This window comes from Cavia porcellus, unplaced genomic scaffold, assembly GCF_034190915.1.
Source record: "Cavia porcellus strain 051 isolate PalLab524CR breed Dunkin Hartley unplaced genomic scaffold, mCavPor4.1 scaffold_23, whole genome shotgun sequence".
Lineage (NCBI taxonomy): Eukaryota > Metazoa > Chordata > Mammalia > Rodentia > Caviidae > Cavia > Cavia porcellus.
The window spans coordinates 26324943-26352474 of NW_026947506.1; the positions used below are offsets into that span (position 1 = coordinate 26324943).

Below are 27532 nucleotides of genomic sequence, written 5' to 3' on the forward strand. Positions count from 1 at the left end.
TAATTCATACATTTTGGACAAAAATGTAATTGTTTGGAATGATTCCTCTTCCTATTGTGTGGTTCACAAAATCATCTTTTTATAAAAAAATCTAATTGTGATGTTCTCATTAAAATGCAAATTAAGCTATAATCAACCAGAATCCAGTCAACCATTGAAAACATATAACCATGTATTAATTTTTCAGTCCTCTGCCTTAAGAGAACAGCAGAAACACAAAGCAGAGATAACTAGTTCCTTTATTTATTTATTTTTTTAATTTAAATTCTGGGGATTTAACCCAAGGATCTACATTTGTAGCCCTACAATTTTATTTTTTTTCATTTAATTTTATTTTGCAACAAGTTCTACTAAACTTCCCAGATTGTTCTGTACATTGCAACCTTCTGCCTCAGCTTCTCTCATAGCTGGGATTCCAGGAACACACCACCATTTTAATGACTAGAATTCAGAAAGCATCCTGTTATCTGTATAGCTCTTGATGGATTATTCTTATCTTTATCTGGATGTTCAAGAATAATGTCTTCAGTTCTTGGATTATTCTTATCTTTATCTGGATGTTCAAGAATAATGTCTTCAGTTCTTTGATTTGCCTGAGGGCTGCATGTTGAGTTTGCTGTCTAGAGCTGGCTTCCTAAACAAACTTCATAGTACCTATATGTCTAGCAAACTGCTGGTGTGAAGACTCAACATGCCATGGTGTAGATTTAGGGGAGATGAAAGGACCCCATCAAATAAAGAACTGATTACACTTATTCCTTAACACATTCATCAAGAGGACTCATTCAGTCTCAGAAGCTAAGGTAACAGAATTACAAAGTGTTTGCATCTTTAGGTCTGTCAGGATGTTATATGGATCAGATTTCAGCATTCTGTTTTCTAAGTAATCAAATGTTACATATCATAAATTATCATAAATTATGACTTTAACAGATTCACTGGAGTGGGAAGAAAAAGAAATATCATTTTAGAAAGCAAACCTATCTGAACCCTTTAAAACAAAAGGCAGACAACACTTCTTTGCTATTTCTTATTATGGGATGCAGAACCAGTGTATCCACTGGATATAAAAATCATTGTCTCAAGAGAACACAGCCTGGGGGGCCAGAAATATAACTCAGCAGCTAGAAACGTTTTTTTCTCCCTTGATTGCCGTCTTGCAGTCTCTGTGCTTGACACCGAAGGCACAGTGTGGTATTTGATTTTTTTCATGGACATGACAAAAGCTGGCAGAAAGGTAGTTCTCCATTGTCGTTTTTACTATGCTCAGGATTTACAAAGTGTTAAAAGTCAAAAACTTCGAATGAGGCTACCTTTCTAGTAGAATGGAAGTAAGTCAGTATCTTCTAGCTTTCCATTCTGTTGTTTGCCTTCTGAAAAGAGTAGGATGCAGTGATTTTTCTTTATTCTTTTTTTAAAAATAGTTTGAGTGCTTTGCTTCTTTTGCATTTCCATATAAATTTTAGAAATTTTGTCAGTTTCTCCAAAGAACCTTTTGGGATTTCGGTTGTGATTGCCTTGAATTTTCGATGAAGGAAAATTAACATCTTTTATAATATTAATAAAACTATTTTAGGTAAACGCCAGTGATTAAAATTTTTGGAATTATTGAATGGGAAGGCAGCTTTTGCCCTCTGAAATGCAGTCAATCGAAAGCTGCAAACATCTTACTAAACACATTTTAATGATAATTGTCTTTTACCGACCGCAAGGCTTATGTTCTTGCAAAGCTCAGCTCCGTAGCTGGCAAAGCCCTGCTATTGTGGGATTAGTGGACTCTGGTTTGCTTATGGCGCACATTTCTTTCTGGGAGGGTGAATGGCACTGGTGTATTTTTAGATGGTTTCTGCACTGTGAGACAACAGTAGTTTTTTTTTTTTTATTTTAAATGAACACTGGGCACTTAACAGGTAGAATGCAATGTATGTCTGCAACATATTAATAATCAAATCATAGCAACGGGCACTCCATCTCCTCAAGTATTTTTCATTTCTATGCTGAAGGAATCTTGGAATTCTTCTCCTCTAGTTTTGCAGTACTGGGAATTGAACCCAGAATCTTCACACTGAGCTGCGTGCCTTTGAGACAAAGTATCACTTAGTGAGTTTCACAGGGTGTGCTTGAATTTACCTCTGCTTCCTAGATTGCTGGGATCAAATCAAAGGTGTGTGTCGGCATTCCCTGGCCTGGTGTTTTTTGTTTGTTTGGTTTGGTTTTTTTTTGTTACAGATAGTTAATAAACTGTTGTAGACTGTGATTGTCTTGCTGTGCTATACAACAGAACTAATTCTTTCCACCTAACCATAATTTGCTACCCATTATTCAACCTTTCTCTGTGACTCTTTTTTTTTTTTTTTATTGGTACAGATTTACAATACATAATGATTACTTCACTCTCTGTTTTTGAAGAAGCATGTTGGGTTGTTTTAATTCATTATCTCTCATAGTCAAGAGGTTAAAAAGTAATAGGAGAATTTGAGCTAGGAATGTGAAGACCTTAAGTCTATTTCAGGATTCCCTGTGGGGAAGGCTCAGGCAGCCAGGAAGGGGTAGTGAACCTGACTTCTCTGAAGGGTGCTGGGAGACTTTATGAAGGGGATAGGAGCATTCTCAAAATTTCGGGGGAGGGAGATGTAATTGTTGCGGGGCACCTTGAAGGGAGAGGAATGAGTCTCCTGGTGGTGCCAGCTGGGAGGGTGCCTGGGAAACAACAGCCTATGGTTTACATCTAAAATATTCCCCAAAAGCTCATGTCTTTAGGGGTGGAGATTCTGGGAGGTGATCAGATCATGTGGCTCTGGTTTCACTAGTGGATTAACAGGTCGATGAGATAAAACGCTGTGGCATTATCGGGAAGTTGTGGGGATTTAGGAGCTGGAGACTGAAAGGAGTGGGTCAGGAGGCCTGACCTTGGGGATGCTGTCTGTTCTCTGGCCTCTTCCTCTCTGGCTTTTTTCTCTTTCTCTGCTTCCTGGCTCCCATGAGGTGAGCCACTTTCAGCCTTCCACCATGATGTGTCAGCTGTGTATCCAGCTGGCCATGGTCTCTCTGTCCAAGTGCTCCAGGAAGGCAATGGAGGACTCAGAATTGCTTCTTGAGTATGGCTCTTGAGAACAACCACATGAACAAGCCGTCCTAAACACTGTGTCTAGTCTTGTATTAGGAGTCATTCTCAGAGGAAAGACTTTTCTTTTTAGACTGTTAGCATTTCTCTTTTACTTTCTCCCCCAACTTCCATCCATATCTACAATTTCTATAAATTTTTTAAAAATCAAATTGTGGTTATTTTGGGATCAATAGACATTGAAGATAGAAACCATCAGAGACGTTACCTTTGGGATCACACATCCTAGTGAATCTCTCTGGAAGCCTTTGACATTGTAAACTCCAAGATTTGGGCTGTATCATATGGCTTTTGCTGGATCATTCAAGCACCTTTGGAATATTGCTGGTACCCCAGTCTGAGATTATGAAGACCCCTTTTCCAGAGTTCTCCTAGGACTTCAGAGTGTTTCTCTTTTTTTTCATTCAAAAGGAATTTGAAAGGCAGGAAGAGGACTAAAGGACATAAATTAACAGAAGAGGAAGCTGGTTTGCATTGGCTTCCTGATTCACTTGGGAGGACCAGGCAGAACTGAATTGTAGGCTTTGGTACAACAATGTGGGTCACACTATTCTTCAACCAAAAAAGAGAACAAACGACACAAAACAAACAAGCAAACAAAGTCTACTCTTTTACATGTTTTGGAGTCATGAAAATAAAACCTAAACATGGGGCCAGAACTACAACTTAACGCTAAAATGTTTGCCTAGCATGTGTGAAGCTCTGGGTTTGATCCTCAAAAACCTACAAACAAACAAACAATAACAACAAAAGCAAAACATGGAAAGAGTCTGTTTTCTTGGGATGGTGCTGGATTTTACCTTGAGTCCCGAGGCCCAGAGTTTTCTGTCCCCAGGGCTGATGCATGAGCAGGTCTGATGGTAGCAATGGATCTCTTGGTTTGGAGAAGGGTCACACAGGTGGGAGGACTGCATTTCCTGAAGCTACCAGACTCCCCACAAAGACTTCATGTAATGTGAAGCTGTCACCAGAAAGATATTTCTAGGAACCCAGACAGATTACTTTGGGCTCTTGTTGTTGCACTGGTAATGTTACTGGTGTATGTCTGGTTCTTGGAGCTAGAGAGCTGCTCAAGAGATAAAGGCTACAGAAAGAGAATTGCTAGCAAATCATGCTGGAAATAAAGATGGTTCTACTGGCTTTACTGTAGCACATTAGCCTTAAAGGATCTGTATGTATCATAAAAGTTTGAATATGTGACTTTGGCCATACACTTAACTTTCCTGAGAGTCTCATCCATCGGATCAGTGAACTGGATTGTATCAAATCTGAGGTCCCTGCAGCACTTTCATATTGCAACTTAATGTGGTAAATATATTAAATAAAGGGAAGAGAAAGAATTCACCTCATTGAGCACTTTTCAGAGTCTGGCTGGGTGCTTTTGCTGTGTCCTTATTTTATCTTACCAGAATTTGTCTTCTCTCTATTTCCAAAGTTGAGCAAACTGAGGTTAAACAAAGATAACTGTTTAACAGAAATTTTCCAGCTCTCCAGAGTGATGAGGGGAGGCTGTGTTTTATTTGATTTTCACACTTAATTTCTTTTCATTGTATCAATGGTGTATTTTAGAATTCACAGCAGTGGTTCTTCATCAAATAGAACCCAGGTGCCCTCTCTTAATAAAAGGCACATTCCTGTCTTACTAACTATACAATTTCAGGTCACTGCTAAACACTTTAGTATCTGTCTATAGAACTGAAATATAGAGACTCTGCCCAGAGAGATGCCATGATGAATTTTGCTTTCCTCAAGGAATATAGACAGCTAGTCTTTGCATTATTAGTGCCTCAGGCCTCAGTGGAAGCACCTCTGTGTAACTGTGATTGTTTTTATCTGTCTCCACCAGAGAAAGGGAGACTGCCTCTAAGGACTCTAAGGGTCATCCTAGAAGCCCAGAGCAGCTGTGTCTCTTAGGAATCACCCCTAAGTACCTATTTTGAGTGCCTTAAGACTGTGTTAGGATATCAGTAATTCTACTACCACTTTTGAGCACATATTGCTAACTATTGAAACAAAGGGGCATTGTATCATCTGATCTACAGATCTACATTTTACATATTCGTTCCTTGATTCCAGAAGTGACTATTATTATAGCAAAATAAAGAACTTACTCCCATTCAGATTCTGAGGAGGAGATCTAGGACTCAAATCTGTACTGTTGGAAACTAATATCTTCTTCGCCACTTTGGTATGTTGTTCCATGGCTCTGCATTCCTTCCATGGGAAACATTTGTCATTTTTTTGGTGTGTGTGCTCTTTAAAAACTTCTCCAAAATCACAGTTCACATAATCGTGGAGCTTATATCAAAAATTACAGCTTTGCCTTAGTCTGAATTCCCTCGCTCTTAAAATTTGATTATTTTCTCTGAAGAACTTTGATGTGAATAGGAGAATCTCCTTACAAATCATGTGAAGATTTCAGATTCATATGCAGGACTACACTCGATCTATAGAGGTAATAAGAGAAGTTCTTACGACTGTCAATTTGTCTTATGTATTTATCATTTATGTCTCTATCTGAAATTATTCTCCAAATTGTGCTCATGGAACAGTAACCTTGTAAGGTTATCATCAAGTCTACGGGTAGACTGATTGGGACTAGTATTTTTAATGTCTAATTTTCAAGGCTAATTATTTTCTAGTTAGGTTGGGAAAACATGGTATTTTTCAACTCTGTGAAAATTCATTTCATCATTTCTTATTGCCTATACATGCTGGCACTTTGAATTCCTCTGGGAACTAACTGAAACTTCTTACCAATGGCCTCATTTCATTCATTCATTCATTCATGAGTTTAAAAATGACCCTTGACAATTATCGACTTAAAATTTGTGTAAGCATCATGTTTTCCCCTTTAAAAAAAATCCTTTGACAAAATTCTTTGAACCTCCATTTAAGGATATATAATATCTGTCATTTTTCAAACATTTGATTCAAACACATATTGGAAAACACTCTTTCAGAGAGAACATAGCAAATAAGAAGAAAGCTTTAAAATCTTAAACTTAGAGAACATAAATTTATAACATATTTGCAAAGCAGAAGGGGACCAAGTTGTCTTGTTCTGATTGTGCTGCTGTCTAACATGGAATACAAGGCAGATAAACAATTACCCCAGATTCCTGCAGACTGCTCAGTTCTGCCTTTTACCAGAGACTGTAGTCCAGGGTCTCATCCTGCATTAACCACTTTTTCTGCTACACCTGAATTTGCCTAGCTTGGCCTTTCATTACATCTGAAATACAGGAGAAACACTACTGACAAAAGTAAAACCAAATCTTCAAACATTTCGTTTATGATTTCTGATTAGTCAGTGAAGGTTCTTGGATATGTGAATTTATAACCAATTTGAGAGGGAAGTGGGTAACATGTGTGGAAAATATGTTCTGTGATGCAAAGATTTGGGCTGTGAGGAGCTCAGGAAGGTTTGTAGTGGCCAGAGGAGGTCTTTGGTGCTGGTGTTCAGAAGAGGAGCAACAAGAGGGACCCAAGCCTGGGTACCCAGGTACACTCACAGATGGGGAGGGCCAGGGAGAGCCAAGCTTTGCATTGACCTGCTTTGTCCTAATGTGATATTTTCTTGATGTCTGCTGAATCACATCCAGTGCATTTGAGGTTTTTTTTTTTTTCTTTGTTCTCCAACACCACTTCCTGCTCCTTGTATGAGTCATTTTTGATGTCCTGATTTATAATGTTAGTACAAGGAAGTGATGTCCACTTTGGCTGTTTGCTAGCCAGAGGTTAATTATAAGGTGTCTCTAAGTGATGGTGGAGTGAAGTGAACACATACTTTGTAAAATTTGCTCTTTCTCTTCAAGGAAATCTGAATTAGTTGAATAACCTATTTTGGATGATGGTGATGTCAAATGGTCTCTATTCAACAAGAGTGTGAACCCAGAAGTTAACTACATTCTCATTCTGACAGTATGACACAATCACTCAGGGTGGAATTTTCAAGGGCTAAATAAAAAAAAATACTGTATGCATTTAAATAAAAAAATTTACTACAGTAAAAGACACTTTGCCAGGAATTTTCTTCAGAATACTCCCCTTCCTTCTAATATACTTGTCGAATCATTCTTGCCCCTTTCTGAAGCAGTTCGGAAGTTCTGTTTAATGAGAGTCTTTACAAGATACAGTCAACAACATGGAGAATGCGGCTGTCAAATGCCATCCAAAGGAAAGGTAGGCTCATAAAACCATTACCATGTGTCCTCACCTACCTTATTCACTGGGTCTGGCACTGGGTGACTTGTGGCTCTTCCCTAAAGTCAAAATGACTATGAAAAGTAAATGTTTTGAATGGATTCAGGACTCCAAGGCAGTCATAGCAGCAGAACTAAAGATAGTCAGGAAAGAGGACCTCCAGAGTTGCTACAGAAAGTGGCAATATCTGTGGGATATGTTTGAAGTGATGGAGGATTTTGAAGGGAAATTCATGGCAAGATACTTTTCTGTAATATAATTTTTAAACATTCACTGCATTTTGGGATCATACCTCATAAAATGGAGAAAAAGCATTTAATTCTAAGGAGAAAACTGTGGCCACCAGACTGTTTCCCTCTCTACTGCTGTTTTCAGGGTGTTCCAGCCTAGTGGTCAGGAGGTGACTGTCTGCTCAATTATACACCACTATTTGACTATTCCTTACTCTCTCTAACTTTCAGTGTTGTCATCAGTAAAAGTAGGATAATCATGGCAAGCAGTAACTGCAATCTTATTGGGAGGAATTAAATACATTTTAAAATACAAGGTACTTAGACCTGTGCGTGTTGTATTTTAAAATTCCACAGATGACAGCTACTAAGAGAACAATAGGGTTAAAAGTGGGGTACATTCACACAAAAAGAAAGGCAGAGACCAGCTGTCTTTTCTGTGGAGTGCTCCTCTTTTTATCTATGTCCTCATCAAGATGAGCAACCTCCTCTTCCCTCAGGCAACTTCTGACTCCCAACTGATATTTGTGTAGAGTTTTACGAACTTTTTGTTCTTCTAGAGTCAACATCTTCATTAAAATCTATACTGGAGGTCTGTGCTTTCAAATTGTTGATTCACCATTGCTTGGTTCAGTGGGTAGCTGACATCGCAAAGAGAGCCTGAGGGATGTGTAGGAAGCAACCAGGAGCATGCCTGCTGTATGGTAGGCTGCTGGGTGCAGAACATTCCTGGGTTCTATGGCCACAAACGTGTGGCAGCATCATCTCTGCAGGGTAGATTGCTACCAATGTGGCAGATGTAAGTTTTCTCTCTTTCTAGCAATAGATGGCAAAACCTGCTCCCTGAGCTGTGCCTGAGGGTGAGTTGAGGTAAACTCAATAGGTTAGAGGACCACTGCATTAATCTGTGGAATCTTGACATCAGACAGAGCTATGTCCTTGCAGAGATCCACTGGAGAAGGAAGACCTGGGCTATTTCAGAGCGTAAGGAGGTGCACTGTAGACTGTAGGGTAGACTTCCTGTGAATTCTGGTGTACACATTGTACTCTGGCTTGGATGCTAGAGATATCAGATGCCATGAAAAGTATTTCTAGAACAAAGTGACCTATCCAGAGAGAAGAGGGCCTCAAATACCAGGTCACCAGAACCATTCATCTTTCCTAGATCAGTATCAAGTTATTTTTCCCTATGAGATTTTTTTTAAAAACAGAAAACTAGGTGCTTCACCTTTAAAGGATTGGGAAAAATAGAGAAGAATTATGGAGTGTGATACTATATGGGAAGATGCATGATTGAAAAGCAGGGCTGGCAGCATCAGGGGCTGTTCTCCCTCGTCTCTGTTTCCCTTCCCAGCATCTGCATTTTCTTTCCTCCATAGCTTTTCATTCCCAGTGAGTTACTTGCCTTTGTCCTGCTTGGGTAAATCGCCTAATGTCACGGATGTGTAAGCTCTGTCTCGTCTATGTTATTCCCAGACTTCAAGTGTGGGCCCTGCCCACGGAAGGCTGTGAACATTCCTCTTCTCATCTGTTCTTAATTTCTCTCCCAAGAGTATTTCCAGAAGAGCAGAAAGGCTTATGCCAGCCCAAGAGGCTTTGGTGTTGTGATGGCTAACGCATTTTTGAGATCTGACAGAGCAAGGCCTGGACGCCATGATGGTGCGGTAATAAATCCCTCAGAAGACAAGCAGGAGGGCAACAAGGACCTCCAGTGACAGGTGAACCACACCAAAAGCAGTGTGTTCTTCTTCCAGAGCAAATTAAAGACACTTCTTCAAGTCCTGAAATCATCTAGAAAACAGTCAAAAGCCTTCAAGTTTGTTTAATAGTGGAACACAACAGGATGCAGTCTGATGAGGAGCTATGCTGCACGTACCTCACCCGATGGCCTCTCTCCAGCCCTGTGTGTCAGAATGGGCACAGGATACATGCTCTGGACAGAAGAAAGAATCAGCCAGCTGGGAATGGGCAAGTGTAGGAGGCCTCTCCTCTCCCATTCTGGCCAAAGAGGCCTGCACTGTCCACATGGCATCCTGGAATCCATGGATAATGTATTCATGATTCTATGTGCTCCTCTTCCCCCCCCCCCCCTTTTTGCAAAGACAGAAAGTGTCAAGAGATGGGTGCCTCCTTGTGCAAAGGAGACTAATTAAACTGTGTAGTTCTCTTCCTGAATTTTCAAGTTTGGCTCAGGGAAGCATGAATCACTGTGAGTTGGAAGTGCGTCTGGTCTGTGTCCTCATCCCTGCACGAGTCCCTAAGGCAGCCTGGCAGACAATCCTGCCAAATCCTTTAAAGTATTGTTCTTGTCACACTATCGGGCCACGCGTAATAACATGTTTCTGACAGACCCCATGTGGCCTTCATCTTGAACTTCTTTGTAGTCTGCGTCTTTCACTCTGATAACACCCCCACTTCTGATCATGGGACTAGTTCTCTTGCTTGGGGTCACACTTCGCCACAGCCTGACCAATCTTTTAAGTTAACAGAAGTTATTGGTACCTGGAATAGAAGGCTATGGATTTTCTTTCTTTCTTTCTTTTTTTGGTTTACAGAGCCACTAACACAGCTTTCCATTTCAAATTTAAAATATGAAGAAAAGACAGTTATTCTCTTACTAATTCAATGGTCAAATTTTTTAAAAATAATATTTTTTATTTATAAATTTCTTTTACTTAGTATATGCTTACAATGCATAATAATTACATTCATCCTGCGGAACCGATCCACAGAGCCATCTCATCTCAGTCCTCTACTTCCTTCCCCTCTCCTCCCTGCCCTCCCATCTCCTCCTCATCCTTAGGTCCTGTCTTGTCTACAGAGTCCACATCCCTGTTTCCTATTATCTATCTTTTATTTTGTTCTTTACAGTACTTATATTTTTGGTTTCTTATGTAACAGAAGCTGTGCAATATTTAATCTGTGTCTGGTTTATTTCACTTAGCCTTATGGTCTCAAATTTAATTTGCATTGCACTATAAGGAATTGTAACTTGATAAGAATTTCAGCTGAGCATTTTAAAGAAACTGCTGAACTGAAAGAGTTGTCTTGTTTTGGGGGACTTCGAGGACAACTTTATAGAGGAGCAATTGCTCTAGGAGAGAGTGTGAGACTTGTGTTCTTGGGGCAGCCCTTTCTGGGGACAACTACTTTAGGAGACCCTGAAAGAGGGCTTAAGATTTACTTCCAAGTTATTATATTCCTGCTTTTTATTCCCATTTAGTATTTTTATTTGTCTACATCATGATGCTTTTTAGAACTGGATCTTTTGAGCTTGGAGGGAGGGAGAAAGGTTGAGCAAATAGTCCTGGGGGGAAATTTCCAAATCTCACTGGAAGGAAGCAGTTTGACAAGCATATTCAACTTGGTGTGGTATTTGATACTTGAAAAGTAGCAACCATGAAAGCAATAACAATAATACTACTTTTCCAAAGTCATAAAATGTCATTGTAAATGAAATTATCTCTGAGGTATAAGACATAAGTCCTAAACTAAAGTCTAGGAGACATAGAACTTCTTTTCTTTTGCCCATAGGTAGAAGATGTGTCATGTTGGCAGAATCTGATTATCATCCAAGTGAATATAGTGATGCTCTTGTGATATCAGTGGTGCTGATTATATTAGCATTTCCCTTCTCTTCCCTTCCCCCTCCCCTCCCTCTTCACCTCCTCTTCCGTTTCCCTTCCCCCTCCCCTCCTGCTTCCCCTTCCCCTCCCCTCCCCTTCCTCCCCTCCCCCTCCTCCCCTCCCCCCACTCCCCTCCCCCTCCTCCCCTCCCCTCCCCCCTCTCCCCCCCTACCCCTCCCTTCCTTTTGCTTCCTTTGTTCTTTTCTTTCCCTTTTTCTTTTTGTAGTACTGAGGATTAGACCCAGGACCTTCACACTGAGATGCATCCTTAATCCTTTTTAATTAAAGTTTTAAATTTTGAGACAGGGTCTTGTTAAATTTTTAAGTGGGATTACAAGTGTGCACTGCCATGCTTGGCTGGTCCTTCCAGTGTCTGAAGCTATTTGTACTCTTTTCTCTGTAGCTTGTCTTTCTCCCTAGTACACTGAAGTATGTCAAACATTCCTCTTACCACTTGGTGTCAGTTCTCTTTGCCTTCTTGGGGCCTCCTTCACTCTGGATGGTCAGGGTAGTGTGTGTTTACCAACTTGTCCACCTCAGAGATCATTCAGGCCTGTTTTCCTTTTCAATTAAGCTTTGTTAGTGCAGCCTATGATTACATTAGGTGCTTTGGCAGCAATGCCCCTTGTTGACTTAAATTAATAATCTGTTGAAGTCATTCTTTGTTTCTACTTAAGCATAGACAGCATGCATTTTAGTTGAAATTCAAGTATGAAGATTTGGACCTTGTGAAATTACAACTCTGAAAAAAATCTTATTGCTATTAAATTGCATCTTGCTAGAGAGGATGTTTTGTGAATTTTTTTTATTTACCCTGGAATTCTATCAATGTAGCTATACCATTGGGAAAACTATTCAATAGTTTTGGGAAATAATATCAACATCATTATCAGCAACAGCAACAAAAATAGAAGATGTATCCTACTGAGCAGTCACTATATGCTGGACATTACAGTTCAGCATTTCCATGTGTATCCATGCTAGATCCACACAAAATTATAAAGTAGATTCTATTCGTACTACTATAGGCTATTAGAAAGCAGAAAATTATCACTTTTAAGCTTACCACTTAGAGGTAACCATATTTGACTTTTATACATATTTTAGTCTTTTAAAAATATAGATGTTTCTTATGCTTATCAGTCCACCCCTCACTACAGTGCCCATTTGATATAAAAATGCAGTGTATTCTATTCCATTTTTCAAAGAGACTCTATCATAAGTGGCAGATTACTGTTTGGTACGGTAATTATATGACCTTTTAATGATCAGGTTAACAAATCTGTATAACTTTTATAGAATAAATTTGCAATGAGATATAACATAGCCTTCATATTATTTCTATGTAATACTGCTTTGTGGAATGAAAGGGAGTAATATGAAGTAATTGTTAATCTTTATGTGATCCTATACAATTTTGTTTTTAAAGATATATTTTTGCTTAATTATAAAAGTGGAAAGGGAGAGAATAGTAGAATATTTTGTAAACAATTATTTTTAGAATAGAATTAAAGCAATCTCTTTTACGTATACACTTAAAACAATTATCTTTTTCCTCCAGTGAATATATATTCTTAAAAGGAACCTACTACATACAGACTCTGACTTTTAGGTAAATATCTTGATACTCAGGTTTATTGAAAACATTGTACATTGAAAGACAGGAGAAATATATCAACTAAGAAAATGTTTAGTAAACAAGACATTTTGATGGCTTGTTTTGCCACTCAAGAAAACAGATTTCTCTCTTTCTTCCTGCCCTCCTCTTCTAAACACAGCAAAGACAATTCATTACTGCTACCTGGTAAATCACTTTCCTCCGAGGAAGCATTTACACATTTCAGGTGGTGGTTCTTTTCTTCATCACATAGATGCTGCTTGCTTTCCAATATGCTTTTGTTTTTACCAAGCACTGCTCTCATTGTCTGAGCTGTCTGGGAGGGAGCTCTGTGAGGATACTGACCTTTGTTTGCACCCTTGAGTAAGCCTGCAAAGTGAACAGCTCTTTTCTGATCATCCCTTTCCTCCCTCCCTTCTCTTCTGGAAAGCGTTGCTGAACTGAACACAACTTCCTTGCTCCAGAATGAATTCCTTCCACACATATTTCTTTTCTTTGGAAAAAATTTGGATCCATAGCTATCCAGGTTATTGCAGAAGCCAGGTGCCTGCAAATGTGCATAAAACTAGCAAAGGCTCTGGTAATGATATTGGTTAACATTTACCAGGCATTTAATATATATCGGCGACTCATCTACATTCATTGTATAAGTTCTTAATGATTTGAAGCAATCTTGAGAATTAGTTAATGTGCTTGTGCTGATTCACAGGCAAGAAGAGGCTTGGGGAGACTAACAGAGATTGCAGAATATCATAGACTCGAACTTGGATCTCACGGTGGTAGCAAAAAGTAGGATTTTAAGACCACTCCATCATCCCCACCATCTTTCACCCAATCCTGACAAAGAAACATTTCGTCTGATGTAAACAGTATGCTCTTTCCAAGCACAGCTTCAAGAGATTTTCTGCAGCTTTCTCCTCTGAATCACATCGTTGCCTCTGAGTCCATTCATATAGAAATTTTGGAGTCTCTACTCTTTCAAGGTTGTGTTCTTAACATTGTTCTTTGGAAGATAAACCAAGTGTTCCATAAAATTGGAGTACAATATGTTATTGACACAGTCAGGAAGTTAAGCTGTTAAGCAGTTCCTTGACCTTTGGAGTCTCTTGTATCTATTGCCCTTCTCCTCTGTAAAGTGGGTATGATAGTATCTACACGATAGTATTGTAATAGAAGTAAATGAATTAGTATATTTAAGTCATGGAAAAAGAACCTAGAACACAGTAAATTCCAGTTAAATAGTTTCTTATTATGGGAATACTGAAAAACTAGTGACTGTAGGAGTTTTGTTTCTGGTTAAATGGGAAAAAGGTAATGCACATAACCCCACTTGGACTGGAACAACTTCATTGAGGACTTACGAAGCTTCATGATTAAATGATAGAAAATAGACTTTTATGGGATAAGGGTCAATGTGAGAATGAAATATTCCTTAAAGACATTCTGGAGCCATTGAAGCATAACTATGCCTTAAGTTATGGTTGGCAAACAGGTTTCAGCGTAAGGACAACTTAGATACTTTTAATGTACAACTGTTCTGAAGTCATTGAACAGAATTGAGAACAGAGGTAAATTAGAATTTGCAAAGACCAATATTGGGGTGTGACAGTATGTATGCCAAATATTTGTGTTTGTACCCATAATGATTTTCTTTTCTTTTTATTTTGAAAGTAAAGAACAGAACAAGACAGAATAAAGCCAAGTAAGATTGTACAGTGAAATTGGTACAGAACTTCACAGCAGGTTACCGGGATAACAGTAATAGGTATCACAGTATATTTTGTTATCTTTATAATAGTTGTTCTTTCAATCACATAGCCATAATGATTTTCAAAGGACAAAGACCTAACTTTCTTACAGTCCTTCCAAGCACACCTCTTTCTCCTACATGCTGTCTCCTTTGATATGTAAGTAGAGTGTCATGAGGACATTGAAATTTTGGTAACTTCTATGAGACACCTGGTTTTGATTCATTGTCATCAAGAAGCCATAGCAGGTATATTAGTCAGCTTTTCTGCTACTGGGTCGTCATAATGCTTGACATCTAGACTTTAAAGGAAGAGAAGATTATTTTGGCTTATGGTTTTGGAGAGTTTAGTCCTTGATAGGCTGTGTCCAAGGCAAGAACATTGTGGATGAAAGATGTGGTAGTTTATGGTGGTTGGGGAGCAGAACAGGCCACCTTCACCAGAGAGAGGGCGGGGCCAGAGACCAGATATAGTCCCCAGAAACATTCAAAAGTGTTATTTACCAACTCAACACAGCAGGATTAACAGTCACAGTGGGATTTAAATAAAGGAAATAACATGTCCAGAGAGGCATATTAGAAAAGAGAATTTGGTGACATTGGAGAAATGAGATGATAGCATAGCTAGGAAAATCTTTCAGTTCTTAGGGTTATAGATTAAAAATGTGTCTATGAGAAAAAAAGAGAATAGTGAGTTTGCACCTTACTTCTCCTAATAGTAAGGGGAACGAGTTTGAGCAGGTTGCAACGCCTTCCTGAGTCTCAGCTGCTTCATCTCTAAATTAGGGATTAGCAGGCAGCTATGAAGAGCAGCTGAAATAAAGTACATTAAGTTCCTAGTGTGGTCATTGACACACGAACAGTTCTATATGGGCACATCTCTCTGGGCTGTGTGTTCTCCATCTGTCTGTCATGGCTATCACCAAAGGCAGCTGGCACCATGATGTGGGTGTGCTACAATTCAGAGAGCTCTGGATACTTTATTATTTTCTTTAGATGAAAAAGTGTGGGTCCTGATGTCATCCAATTGCCATCCATCTCTCTTTACACATAGGAGCAATGTCTGTGGTTGTTTTTGCTATTTATGTCATACTAGTTTTAGGGCTGTGAATAACAAGGAACCATGGCTTGAAATTTATGATGAAGGGCTTTAGGCTGAGGGTCTATGAATGACTCCCCCAACTATCATAGTTATATAACATATAACATGTACCCGTCTAGGGGACACCATGGTCTACACGATTTAAGAAAATGGGAATAATACTCACGATGTGTAAATCTCGTTTGCCTCTCATGACAAGGTAAAGTCTATTCAGGGTGGTGACAGAGGCGTCAGATCTCAGAAAGATAAATTTCTTAAGGCTTTTCGATAGGCCAGTTATCATCTGTGACATGTGACTGACTTTCTGTAGTAGACACTCAGAAACATTTATATCTTTTCTCCTCCCCACTGAGAGATACAAGTATCCACCATTTACCACTGGGAAAGTGCAGAACTAAGGATTAGACCATAGCTAATTGCCAAACAGAGCACGTAACCTTCCTTTGCCTTGATTTGCTTCGTTCCATGTGGATTTGCTGCTTTTGAATGACTTATATAATCCAGAGTATCTAAAAATGTCTGAATTAGTGGACTTTGAGAGCTTGGAGAAAAAGGCCATGTGCTAAACCCTAGGTTGCTAGGTGCTTGTCCTTGGTTACCTTTAGATGTTTGGTGTCTGGTATTGTGTGTGTGTATGTGATAATTTGTTAGACCTAGTTTTAAGATAAATTATTTTTCAGAAGGGAAAAATAAAGAAACAATAAAGCTAAATAATCCTTTCTTAAAGGATTATACTTAGAATGAAAATATGGGGGTGGATGGGAGGCCAGGAATCCCTGTGTGTTACCAAGTTTTACTTCTCTTGCAAGGCTGGCCTGTGTAATTTTGCTTTGCTCTATTTCTGTTACAAGAATAGTAATGTATAAAAAGAGTGCAAAGCCTCTGGCTCCCAAAGTTGAGAATGCTTCCCCAAGTGAAAGGAAGATCGTGGCCAAGACGCCTAAAAAGGTGGCTCCCAGGAAGAGTCTGAGATTTTATTAGCCAGCTAACAATACTCTAGTAATGTAATTGTAACCTGTATCAATAAAGGATTTAAAAACATTTTCTCTATCAAACAAGAAGAGGATATGATACCTTGCATTTGAAATTTATTTTTTAAAAGTTTTTTTTTTATTTTCATACAACTACAAATTGAACGTATATTAAAGACTTTATTCAACTCATTGATGAACAAGACATTCACTCAAATGATGAAATCATTTAAAATGTATTTAAAGAGCTAGGTATTTATAGTTTATCTAATGAAGGAATTTCACAAGAAAGGACTAGTTAACATCATAAATTCATATTTGGGGTTATTTTTCCCATTAGACATGAACTGTTTGCTTTTTTGTTGAATCAAAACCTTCAAGTCAACTTTTGTGTCTATGTAGTTCTAAAAAAGCCAAGAGGAAGCCAATGCAAAAAGTAAACTAAGCACTATACTGATGAATAACTAGATATCTGATAGCCCTTTCCAAGTTTGAGATGACTTTGTCATTCAACATGTGCTTTAAAAGTCAACTTTATTTCTTAAATTTTACTTCATATTCTTCTTAGTTGTTGATTAGTATATGTTTGTGATATGTTAAGTACATTCTTCGTGGGGACTTTGTCCATACATACTCCTCAACTTGATTCTTTTTACCTCCTTTCCTTGTGCTCTCTCCCATTTCCTCCCTTCCCATCTTTTCAAAGGACTAATCCTTTGACTTGTTGATCCTTTGTGTTATTCTTGGTCTCAATTTCCACCCTGATCTTTATAATCTCTTTCTTCTACTAGGTTTAGATGTGGATTGTTCTTGTTTTGCTAGGAGCATTTTAGTTTAATTATTTGGATTGTTCTATTCTTTTTGTGTGTGCATATGCACCTGTAAACTTCCCTCTTAGATCTGCTTTCATTGTGTACTGTAGATTTTGACATGTTGTACTTTCACTGTCCTTTGATTTTAAGAACTTTGTAGTTTCTTTCCTGATTGCTTCTATGATCCAGTTACTATTCAACAACATATTATTTAATCTCTATGTGTTTGCATGATTTTTATGGATTTTTCTTCTCTTTCTTTTTATTTTTTTATTTAAAGAAGAAAGAAAAACAAGACAAAACATAAAAAAGAGTAGAAGTAATATAGAATTTCAAAGAAAAATATTAACACTAAGAAATTACTAGTTGCTAAGTAACATATTGTCCTTTTAAAAATAGTTGTTCAGGTTATAAAATCAAAGCATAAAAAGGGGACAGACTCTCAGACATTGACAGTGCAAACCATTCTGTTCAGTCATCTAATGGAAGTTTGTGCTGACTTCTATCTTCAATTCCATTATGATCCAGTAGAATTATTTCACTTCTAGAGTGCCATTTTAAAAAATTTCAATTTGTGGAAGGCTATCGTTTTGATTTTGAGAAATGAATTAGTATAACCTGATGCAATAGAGAAGAATGTGATTTGTTTAATTAGAATTCAAAATGCTGATAAAATTTTTTTAAAAAGTTATTTGCTCATGTCATAGGTTATATGCATCTCTAGTAGCCCATATTTATTAAGTTTCACTTTCTTGAATAATTTGATGTTTTAATCTTAAGCTATGGAAATATCGAATATCACATAATAAAAACAGTCATGACTTTTTTATTTTTAGTATGGGAAATTTTGTGCTTGCCAGGCAGGTGCTTGTACCACTGAGCTGTATCCCTAGCCCTTTACTAGGTCTCTAAGAACTTTTTCTCCTGGACCCTCATCCCATGTTCTAGGGCTGACAGAACCGCTCATGTCCAGTCCCATGAGGCATGATAATTTTTCCTGTGATCTTTGTTTCCGCCACTTCCTTTGCTGGAATGAACTCTGCCACATTTCTGTCACTTGGAATTTCTAACAACACAATGTAAATCACCCCAAGTCATTTTCTGAAGACCTCAGCCCTGAGGACTTCAGGTCAAATCTCTGAGTGTGATTAGGAAAACACTAACCTCATAACACTAACACTAACACTAACGCTAACCTCATAACACTAACCTCCTCATATTGCTTGGAACACACTGTGTTTGGTTTGTTATCTGAGGACCTGATTGGTCTATTCCACTAGATACAAATTCTTTAGGATCAGTGCTTGGGACTTTAGGATCAGTGTATTTCTGAATAATCAGTGGTTAGCATGAGGTCTTGTGTATACTCAGTGTATACTTCAAGTGCATTGGATTGAAAAGAATATCAGAAGATGTGTGGGAGAACTTAGTACTACTCCCAGGAAGTAGGTTAGTATTTTAGGGAAAAAGGTTTGGTATACTCTTTAGCAAACAATCTAGTACCTATTATGCGTCAAGCATTGTACCAGATGCTTTGGACAAGAGAAGAAATATGGTGTGGCTTCTGTCTTGAAATCATGCCCAGCCTCCTGGAGGAAACAGATACATAAACAAATGCAATGCTTCATAGCCCTTGCTCAGATCACACAGCCTGTGGATCATGGATCTGTAATTAAAATCCAGGTCTGTTTGACTCTAAAGCCATCAAGATACTTCCAGAACAGAGAAGCCCGCAGCACTGATGGTGAATTCTCCTGAGATCCTTACAGCACAATGACAGCCTTGCTGTGTACCTAGTCACAGTTTAATGAAAGCATCCTAAAATCAAATCATTATGTTTTATTCACAAACCAGGTCCTCCAGAAGCTGGGGAAAGCTGATGAAACAAAAGATGAGCAGTTTGAAGAATATGTCCAGAACTTCAAAAGACAAGAGGTGAGAGATCATTTGTCCCTTTCTGGAATGGGGGATCCGTTTAATTGTGTTTGTAGTTTATTGTATTCCATGGGTCAAATATAGTTTGGGTATCCTGAAAGATTCATGTGGTGCAATTTAATCCCTATTACATGGAAAGTTAACCTGACTGTGATGTTCAGAGTTAGAGACTTTGCAATGTCATTAAGATTAAGAGTCCTCAGGGTATCATCTCCATGACCATGATTGAATGTTGCGACCTAAAAGAAGAACACAAATCAGAAGAGACACACACATGCTCCTGTCTCTGGTCACGTGATGCCCTGCACTGCCCTGGTTCTCTTCCAGGAGGGAAACCATCACCAGATATGGCCCTCTGACTCTGAATCCTGAGACTCATGAGCCAAAATAAATCTCTGTTCCTTGTGACTTACCTTGTCTGTGGTGTTCTAACACTGGTAACAGAAAATGGGTTGAAATCAAAGTGCTTATAATCAAAAAGTGTTGAGATTAAAAAAAGAAAATGTGAGGTTGGTATTCATTTGAGGCTAACACTTGGTAATTCTGTGAACTTTTTAAGAAAGACCAAAGAAGAGGCAGTAGAGACCATAACAGGGAACTGGGACAGAGAATGTCCGGAGAGGAGGGACTTTGCTTCTCTGGACCTCTTCAGTACAGATGACTGATGCTAGGTGGCCCTCTTGATCATTTATGTCCCATTAAATATCACTGAGGCAGGAAAGCACTTAGGGTACCATGATTGTAGTTGTTGCTGGCTTCAAGGTCATCTATTCTTTACTGGTGTTACATCTTTCCCAAGAGAGAGAAATTGGCTCTTGATTGGTCAAAAAAATCTTACTCTGTTAATTCATAAAGTACAGATAAACATAAATGAGACTCATTGTACATTGATGGGACTAAAATTTTATGGGGAGTATAGTTAGAAAAAATGTCTAAAAAGATTTCTTAGAGAAGTTGACAATGAAAAACAAAGGTTGAAAAAAACAGTTTATGATGTTTGTTCCTTTTATTAACATGTGTTCAATAGACATAAGGATAATGAAACAAAGTATTTGATAAATGACCTGTTTTGATTATTAAGACTAGGATAATTGAGTAGATCATCAGCTTTTTCCTTCCTCCAGTACTGGGCTACAACCCCAGCCCTGTAAAGTGTTTTATTTTGAGATACCATCTTGCTAAGTCATGAAGTTGCCTTGGCTAGGCTCAAACTTGTGTTCCTCTTGCCCTGGCTTCTTGGAGTGCTGGAATTACAGGTGTGAACCACATTACGTGACTTAGAACATCACTCTTTAGAGGATGTTTGAGCAGGATTGGGAAGAGAAAGAGTGGGATTGAGCCCCTGAAGATAATAGCCTCAAATCTAGAGATGAGACCAACAGTGTGATGGAACCAGCAGATTCTGGAATGTGGAGTTGGGACATGGGGCCAGTGGAAGGGCGTGGACTTATTTTCCTGCTGTCATTGGAGCTGCCACTGTATGTAGAGGAAACTGTGGTCTGGGGACAAGAATCAGTAATGCTCAGGCATCCCAGGGTTCATCTCACCTAACTTTGCTCTGGAACTCAGAATCCTGATCTTGGAGGGCTCTTTCTTCCCTACATGCATCAGGTCTCCCGTTGTTCTCTTGCTATTTATTCTCACCAAGAAGGGTTGCGGTCCAGTGAGGGTACAGCCATGTAGACCTGTCCACACCGAAACTCATTCCTGAATGTCTCCAGCATCATCCTCAGAATAAGTATTGACAGGTGCAGATACACGGGGTATGATAGAAATACACACTGAATGTCTAAATTAAAAAAGAAACCTATAAAAGTAAGAGACAGGTTGCCATGAATCCCTCTCAAAATACATCCCCTTGCTTTGAACACACTTATCTGATGGTTCTTGTTACTTTCTAAACAGTTCTGAAAGTCCTCTTTTGTGAAGATCTTTAAGAGGGTAATCAGAAATGTGGTGAATGCCACTGCCGATGCCATCCAAGGGGAAAAACAGACTCATAAACGATGTGTCCTGATCTGCCTTATTCCCTGGATCTGGCACTATGTGACTTCTGGCTCTTTTGCAAAGTCAAAGTGACTATGAAAAAATGAACATTGTCAATCAATTCAGAACATCAAGGCAGTTAAGACAGTGTAACTAAAGACATTCAAGAAAGGGGAATTTAGGCCTTGTTCAGAAAGTGGCACGAATGCTAAGTGTGTTCGAAGTGAGGGGTATAAATGAATGTCATTTACTGTGGTAATTTTTTATGGTTTAAACACTTGCCATCCTTTTGTTCATACCTTATGGATGTTCAACTTACCATGAGTGATGTACCCGTGTTCTGGCCATAAATTATAAAAGAAGGAATAACCCAGGAAACAAAACAGTAATGGAGAGAAATTGATCATGTCCAGATTACTAAATCTTAGAGATTTTTGGATTTTTAAAGGTGGAAAAAAGAATTGTTAGAGACATACTAGATGCCCACAGAAAGGATTGTTCCCCAGTCTGCCGCAGGAGAGTAGAGGCTCCCTGTCAACATCTGGCCACATGTGGTGAGTTCTCACACTTCCTCTCACTCGCATGGCAGGAGCTTTCCCCAGGGAAATCTGGTCAATTTCAGATGTCTGCTTGAAGAGATTGGGTTTACATTGAAGAAGTGACTCATGTTCATGGTTTTCCTTGCTTGAGAATTTGCATTTTACCCTTTGAAATCATCTTCCTTTCTAGTGTATCCCTATGGAACCAATTAATTCTTTGCCCTTAGATTTCTTTTTTCTCTACGACTTTTATGGCATTTTGGTGGTGTTAGCATCCCAGAAGTCTGCGTGGGGAAGCTTCCCATCCAGTAATGCCTTCATATCGAATAAACATTTCATATTTCAATGCCAATGAATTTTATTATTAGTTTTTGGAATCTTTTGACTGATTCTTAGGGGGATTGTTTTTTGTTTCAAGCATTAGAAAAAAGTGTACTTAAATCATTGGTTACCTCGGGTAACCTTAGTGATATGTGGCACGAGGTGGCCTTATTGTGTTTGTCTATCATTTAATCCTGTCATTTTGTACATTTTAAAAGATGTTATGGGGCAGGTGGTATAGAGCCACTCTTGACAGCTCATACATTAGTTCTCTGAAGAATATTAGCAGATTTCAAAGTCTTGGTAAAACTTCAAAATTTGAATAGAGGATTTTAATTTATAAGAATAAAGAAAAGCAGTTGTAAATGTAGGCAATGCAGCTTCTCAAGGAGTCTCATGATGCTCTTCGATTCTCCTTGAAAATATTTTTTCATCAAAGCATCTTGAATTTCTGTAGCCTCTTTTTGATATTTCTTGTAATCAGAAAGAGTAAGTTTATAGTCATGGTGAAGAAGGAGGGTTCTCTTGTCTGTATATTAGAAGGGAGGATAAGATATATGGAAAAACACATGAAGAAAGGATTAATTAAGTTTTGATAAAAACCTACTAAATGTTGAAAAGCACAGTTGAAGGCTAAGTTATCAATTATTATAAAGAAAAAAGTCCTTTTCTTAATATTTGTTGTTGATCAATCCATATCTGTTGAATATCATGAGAAGGAGGCAGTTAAGAAGAAAAATGTACCTAGAAATAAAGATCTGCCAAGATTATGGTTACCTCTACGAGTTTTATTCTTTGTATTACTATAATGTTGAATCAGTATTACCCTAATGGAAGCAAGACAGTATCTAAAGGTGTCATGCTTTAAAGGCATTATCTAATGTAGGACTCTAGGAATCTAGGTTAGTTAGTGTTCACTAGAGCAACAAATTTGTGTCCTACATTTCTGTCATCCACAGGCAAACCCAGAACCTTGTATTCTGGTAGGCAGTTCTTACTTAAATCAAGTTGACATGTCACAATTAACAATCATGACACATTTTTCTTATGAAAATAGGTTTTTCAAATCCCAAATATACTATTGACAGTGTTATCTGAACTGTTTGAATGATTGCATTATATTAGTTGTCTGACTGTACTAATTAGTGCCAAATCAATGATAGAAGTTTCTAGAATGTTCTAGAAAGTATTCAAACATTGTGGTGCTCAATGACCTTGCTTTTAAGTTTTCTTTTATGAAGTCTTCAAGGTCCTTGTGGTTACTGTTATGTTCTCTGCTCACTGATACTGGAAAGAAAGATGGGTGGTAGAAGGGACTGTGTTTAAATCCTGGCTTATCGCTTAGCTTTAATTTATTCAAAACTCAAATTTTCATTTTGATTGCAAGCCTCTTTTCCCAAAAGATGTTTTCTGTGGGACCGATTGTAAGGTTGAGGTCCTGTGTGTCCTCTCCTGGCTGCCCATTGTGGTTCTGTGGCTCAGATTTCATAGATTGTTAACTAGGACAAGGAGAGAGGAAAGTGAGGTAGAACACCAAGGTGCCAGGGTGAGCTCTTCCACAGAGAACTCAGAATTTTCCATGATGAGAGCTAAGAACAAGGATGATAGCTACACAGCTGGGGGAAAAAACCAAAAAAAACAAAATTTGATTTTAACTCTTCTTCTCTAGAGAATTTTCTCTGTTTTTCCTTTTGAATCAGAACTGCTAATGAGTACCACATTTGATCAATGTGAACACTGGCGACTTTCAGTTCAGCTGGTTGCCTGCTGATGGACCTGTTAATGAGCAGAGAAAAAGCTGCACAATGGAAGGAAGGTCCTTAGCTTCTCTCTTGCTTTCTGCTAATAAAATTCCCCAGCAGATGCCACACCTTTGGCAAGTGTCCTAATTACAACAGCAAAATACCTCCTGGGCTGGTTGGGTCCAGATAACCAGCTACGTATTGAGTCACATCTTAAGGCATACAGACCTGGGCACCCCCATGCTGGCTGGATTGAAGAGCTGTATTTCAAAAACAGGGAAAGACAGTCTGGATTCTCGTGTCTGTGACTTTCTATTTCATCTTTGAAACATCCACAGTGGTGTTGTACTGTTTCTCTCTGCATCCACTCCTGAGCACTGGCCTGCCTTGAGGCGATACAGGTTGAGTTTTTTAAAAGTATGAAAATAAAATATACTGTCACTATGTACTAATATGTGGGTGAATTTTTGAATCCCTTATTAAAATGCTTGGGACCAGAAATGTTTCAGCTTTGGAGATTTTTGAATTTGGGGATATTAGTATAGATTATACTGGTTGAATATCCCTAATATGAACATCTGAAATCCCAAATTCTTCTAAATCCAATTTTTGTTTGACTGATATATTATTACTCAACAGGTTTCAGATTTTATAGCATTTCAGATATTAGACTAGGGATGCTGACCATAACAGACTAAGAAGAAAAGAAATCCTTGGAATCTGAGATCCTCGTTAGCCCTGACTATTCAGGACCTGTGACTCCAGTTCTCCCTTGGGTGTTGAAAGCTGAGCTGACCATATTGGGTCACGGGTACTGGGTGGGTGCTTTCATCTTTTATTCCCACAGGACCTAGTGCTTTGCCACTGAAGTAGAGCACACACTTGCTCAACTTGAAGCTGAAGTAGTGGCAGAAATTATAATCTGAACACATTACTAGCATGTCCATTCATTTCTGGGAAGAAAGATATATGTGTATATTTTTGAAAGAAGTTTAGGACATGTTAAAGAAAACCTAGCATATCTGGGTAATGATAAAAAGAAATAGGTTAGAATAAAATTTTTTTAAAGTGTGAAAATAAAGTATACCATCACTATGTGTTAATATGTAGGTGAATTTTTTTATTTATGATGAATTGTACTTACATTCCAAAAATATTTACCATTTGCTTATATGGATAAATCTACCAGATACTTTTGAGCTATTTTTTCAAACCATAGAGAGCCATGATATGAATATTTTAGTGTACCCAACTTTTCTTGAATATTAATAGTGACCTTTTCTGAGCCTCTGCCTTGACTACATGCCAGCCCATCAGGTCTATTTTGAATAATGGTCCAATTCTAAAGGGCAACCTGGAGAACCTCAGCCAGCAGCGCCTCCTCCTGGCTCCGTAGAACTTCCTGATTTAAGCTCAGGTGTGGAATTCTCTGCCCACCAGAGTGGTGTTTTTCAGACTTGAGCTTTCTCAGAATCTCTGGGAGACCTTGACACAGTGCAGACTCTTGGGCTCTTCCCCAGAGTTCCAGACTCAACAGATCTGGAGTGAAGTCTGAGAATCTACATTTATGACACATTCTCAAGTGACGCCAGTGATGTTGGTTTAGTGACAACACAGCCAACATCAGACCATTGTGTCTGCTCATCCAGTTCCTTCCCTGTGCTTCATCTGTTTTGTCCTTGAAACTTCCATTCCCATGTTTAGTGTCTGTTTTTAGTATTTTTAAGGCAAAATGTGGGTAAAGATTTGGTGATCTGCATTTTTTGTAATCTCCATAGATCAAACCAGCAAAGATCTGACCTTCAACAGAGTGATCCTAAGGGCAGTGACAACTTTCCTCTCACAATTGGTTTTCAAAAGAAAGCACAGACTCTATTAAAATGCAAATTAGGGTGCTCACACCTTAGTGAGAATGAGTTGAATGAGGTCCTTAGTAGATCATCTGATAGGGGGAAATTCAGAAAACACTTGAATTCCTAGATATGGAGTCCTAAGGGGTGGCGGTGGGGGGAACAAAAAATCAGCTATGTGGAGCAAATCAAGATCTGGGAAATGAATATGACCTGTCCACAAGCAGCTGGGGAAGTTTAGAGCATTAAATGCACACAGTAGAATCAAGGAAAGATCTCAAACTCATAACCTGTTCCCACCCCAAGAAACTAGAAAAAAATTACAAAATAAACCCAGAAGAAGAAAACCAAGGCAAAATAAAAGAGTTAAGGGCAAAAATCTATGAAAAAAAGCTAGGAAAACAATAGAGAAAATAAATGAAACAAAAAGCTGATCCTTTGAAGAAAAACAGTATAACTGATAAACCTCTGGGCAAGAATGATACCAGCGAAAGATATAAATGACCAATGTCAGAAAAGAAGCAAAGTTATCACTTTGTGATTGTGTTGCCATTTAAGGGACAACAGGAGAATACTGTGATCAACTTTGTACTTAAGTCTTTGGCAGCCACAGTAGACCAGTTTCTCCACAACCACAAACTACCAAACCTTAAGATGAAATTGACAATCTGAATAGTCCTGCAGGTATTAAAGAAAATGAGTTGGTAATTTAAGATCTGAGAAAGTAAGCTCGGGAGCCAGAGAGTTTCAGTGGAGAATTATGACATTTCAAGAAGATTAAGATCAACCTGGCCAAGTCCCTCTTCCCCTCTGAAAATAGGAATGAGCACAGCTATCTGGAATCATGATGTCCTCCAGCTGCAATTCAAGAGCTCCTGCTTTATTTGAGCATCTCCTCTTTGTGTGTGTTTACCTTTTTCCTTGAGAATGAGGGATTTGCTTTCTACTATCCTCAGTGTATGTATTTATTTATTTGTGCAGATCCCATTATGTAAGCAGCTTCCTGACCATGCCAGCCATCTCCCTGTCTCCTGTGTCACCCAAGTGCAGATGTCCCCTGTCATCTCTCTGTGGGCTGACTGATATCCACTGTATCTCTCCATCTCTCCTTTCAGAACTGCTGGCCAAAAATCTCCACCTGCTCTGCTCCAGCTGGGGGTCCCCTGGCTGAGTTCTCTCTACCACACTTCTGGCACTATGTCTCTGGACAGTTTTTCTTTTGCTTTCACTAACACTGGCTGTGCAGCAGTGGAAGTATTCTGGTTATGAAATGTTGTCACCTAACTCAATTTTATGAGGATTGTTAAAAAAATGGATGTTTATGGGACAAAGTTGACCCATAGGCTGCACTGTACTAAACACATAAGCAATGTTACATTCATGAATATATGGGATACTCAGAATCATGTGTGTCCTACAAGAAAGATAGCAGTTACCACAGCCTGTTAACTCCCGGGGCCATCTGCTCTGTAGACTCATCTGCTCAGTAGGTATTAGGGTTTAGGTCAAAAACAGTTCCCCAAAGTCTCACATATTTAGAAGGTGACTGGATCATGGGGTGCTGTACTCCTCAGTGCATCCATCCATTGATGCCTTCCTGTCTGACTTGTTGTTAGGAGGCGGGGCCGTGGAGGTGGTCCCTGGGAGCATGACCTAGAAGGGTGCATTCCTTTCATTATAATTATTTCCTTTCTGTTGGTACATGTTTACAGTATACTATGCT

At 38.7% G+C, this 27532-nt stretch overlaps 1 protein-coding gene across 4 annotated transcripts in view; it reads left to right on the forward strand.

Annotated features, from left to right (window-relative positions):
- The window catches only part of Amph (amphiphysin), a 211326-nt gene that overhangs the window by 82161 nt on the left and 101633 nt on the right, over nucleotides 1–27532 (forward strand). For all 4 annotated transcript variants that reach the window (XM_063233940.1, XM_063233941.1, XM_063233942.1 and 1 more), the window contains exon 2: nucleotides 19291–19371. In XM_063233940.1, coding sequence (XP_063090010.1) covers nucleotides 19291–19371 — 81 coding nt within the window. The remainder of the gene's footprint in view (nucleotides 1–19290; nucleotides 19372–27532) is intronic.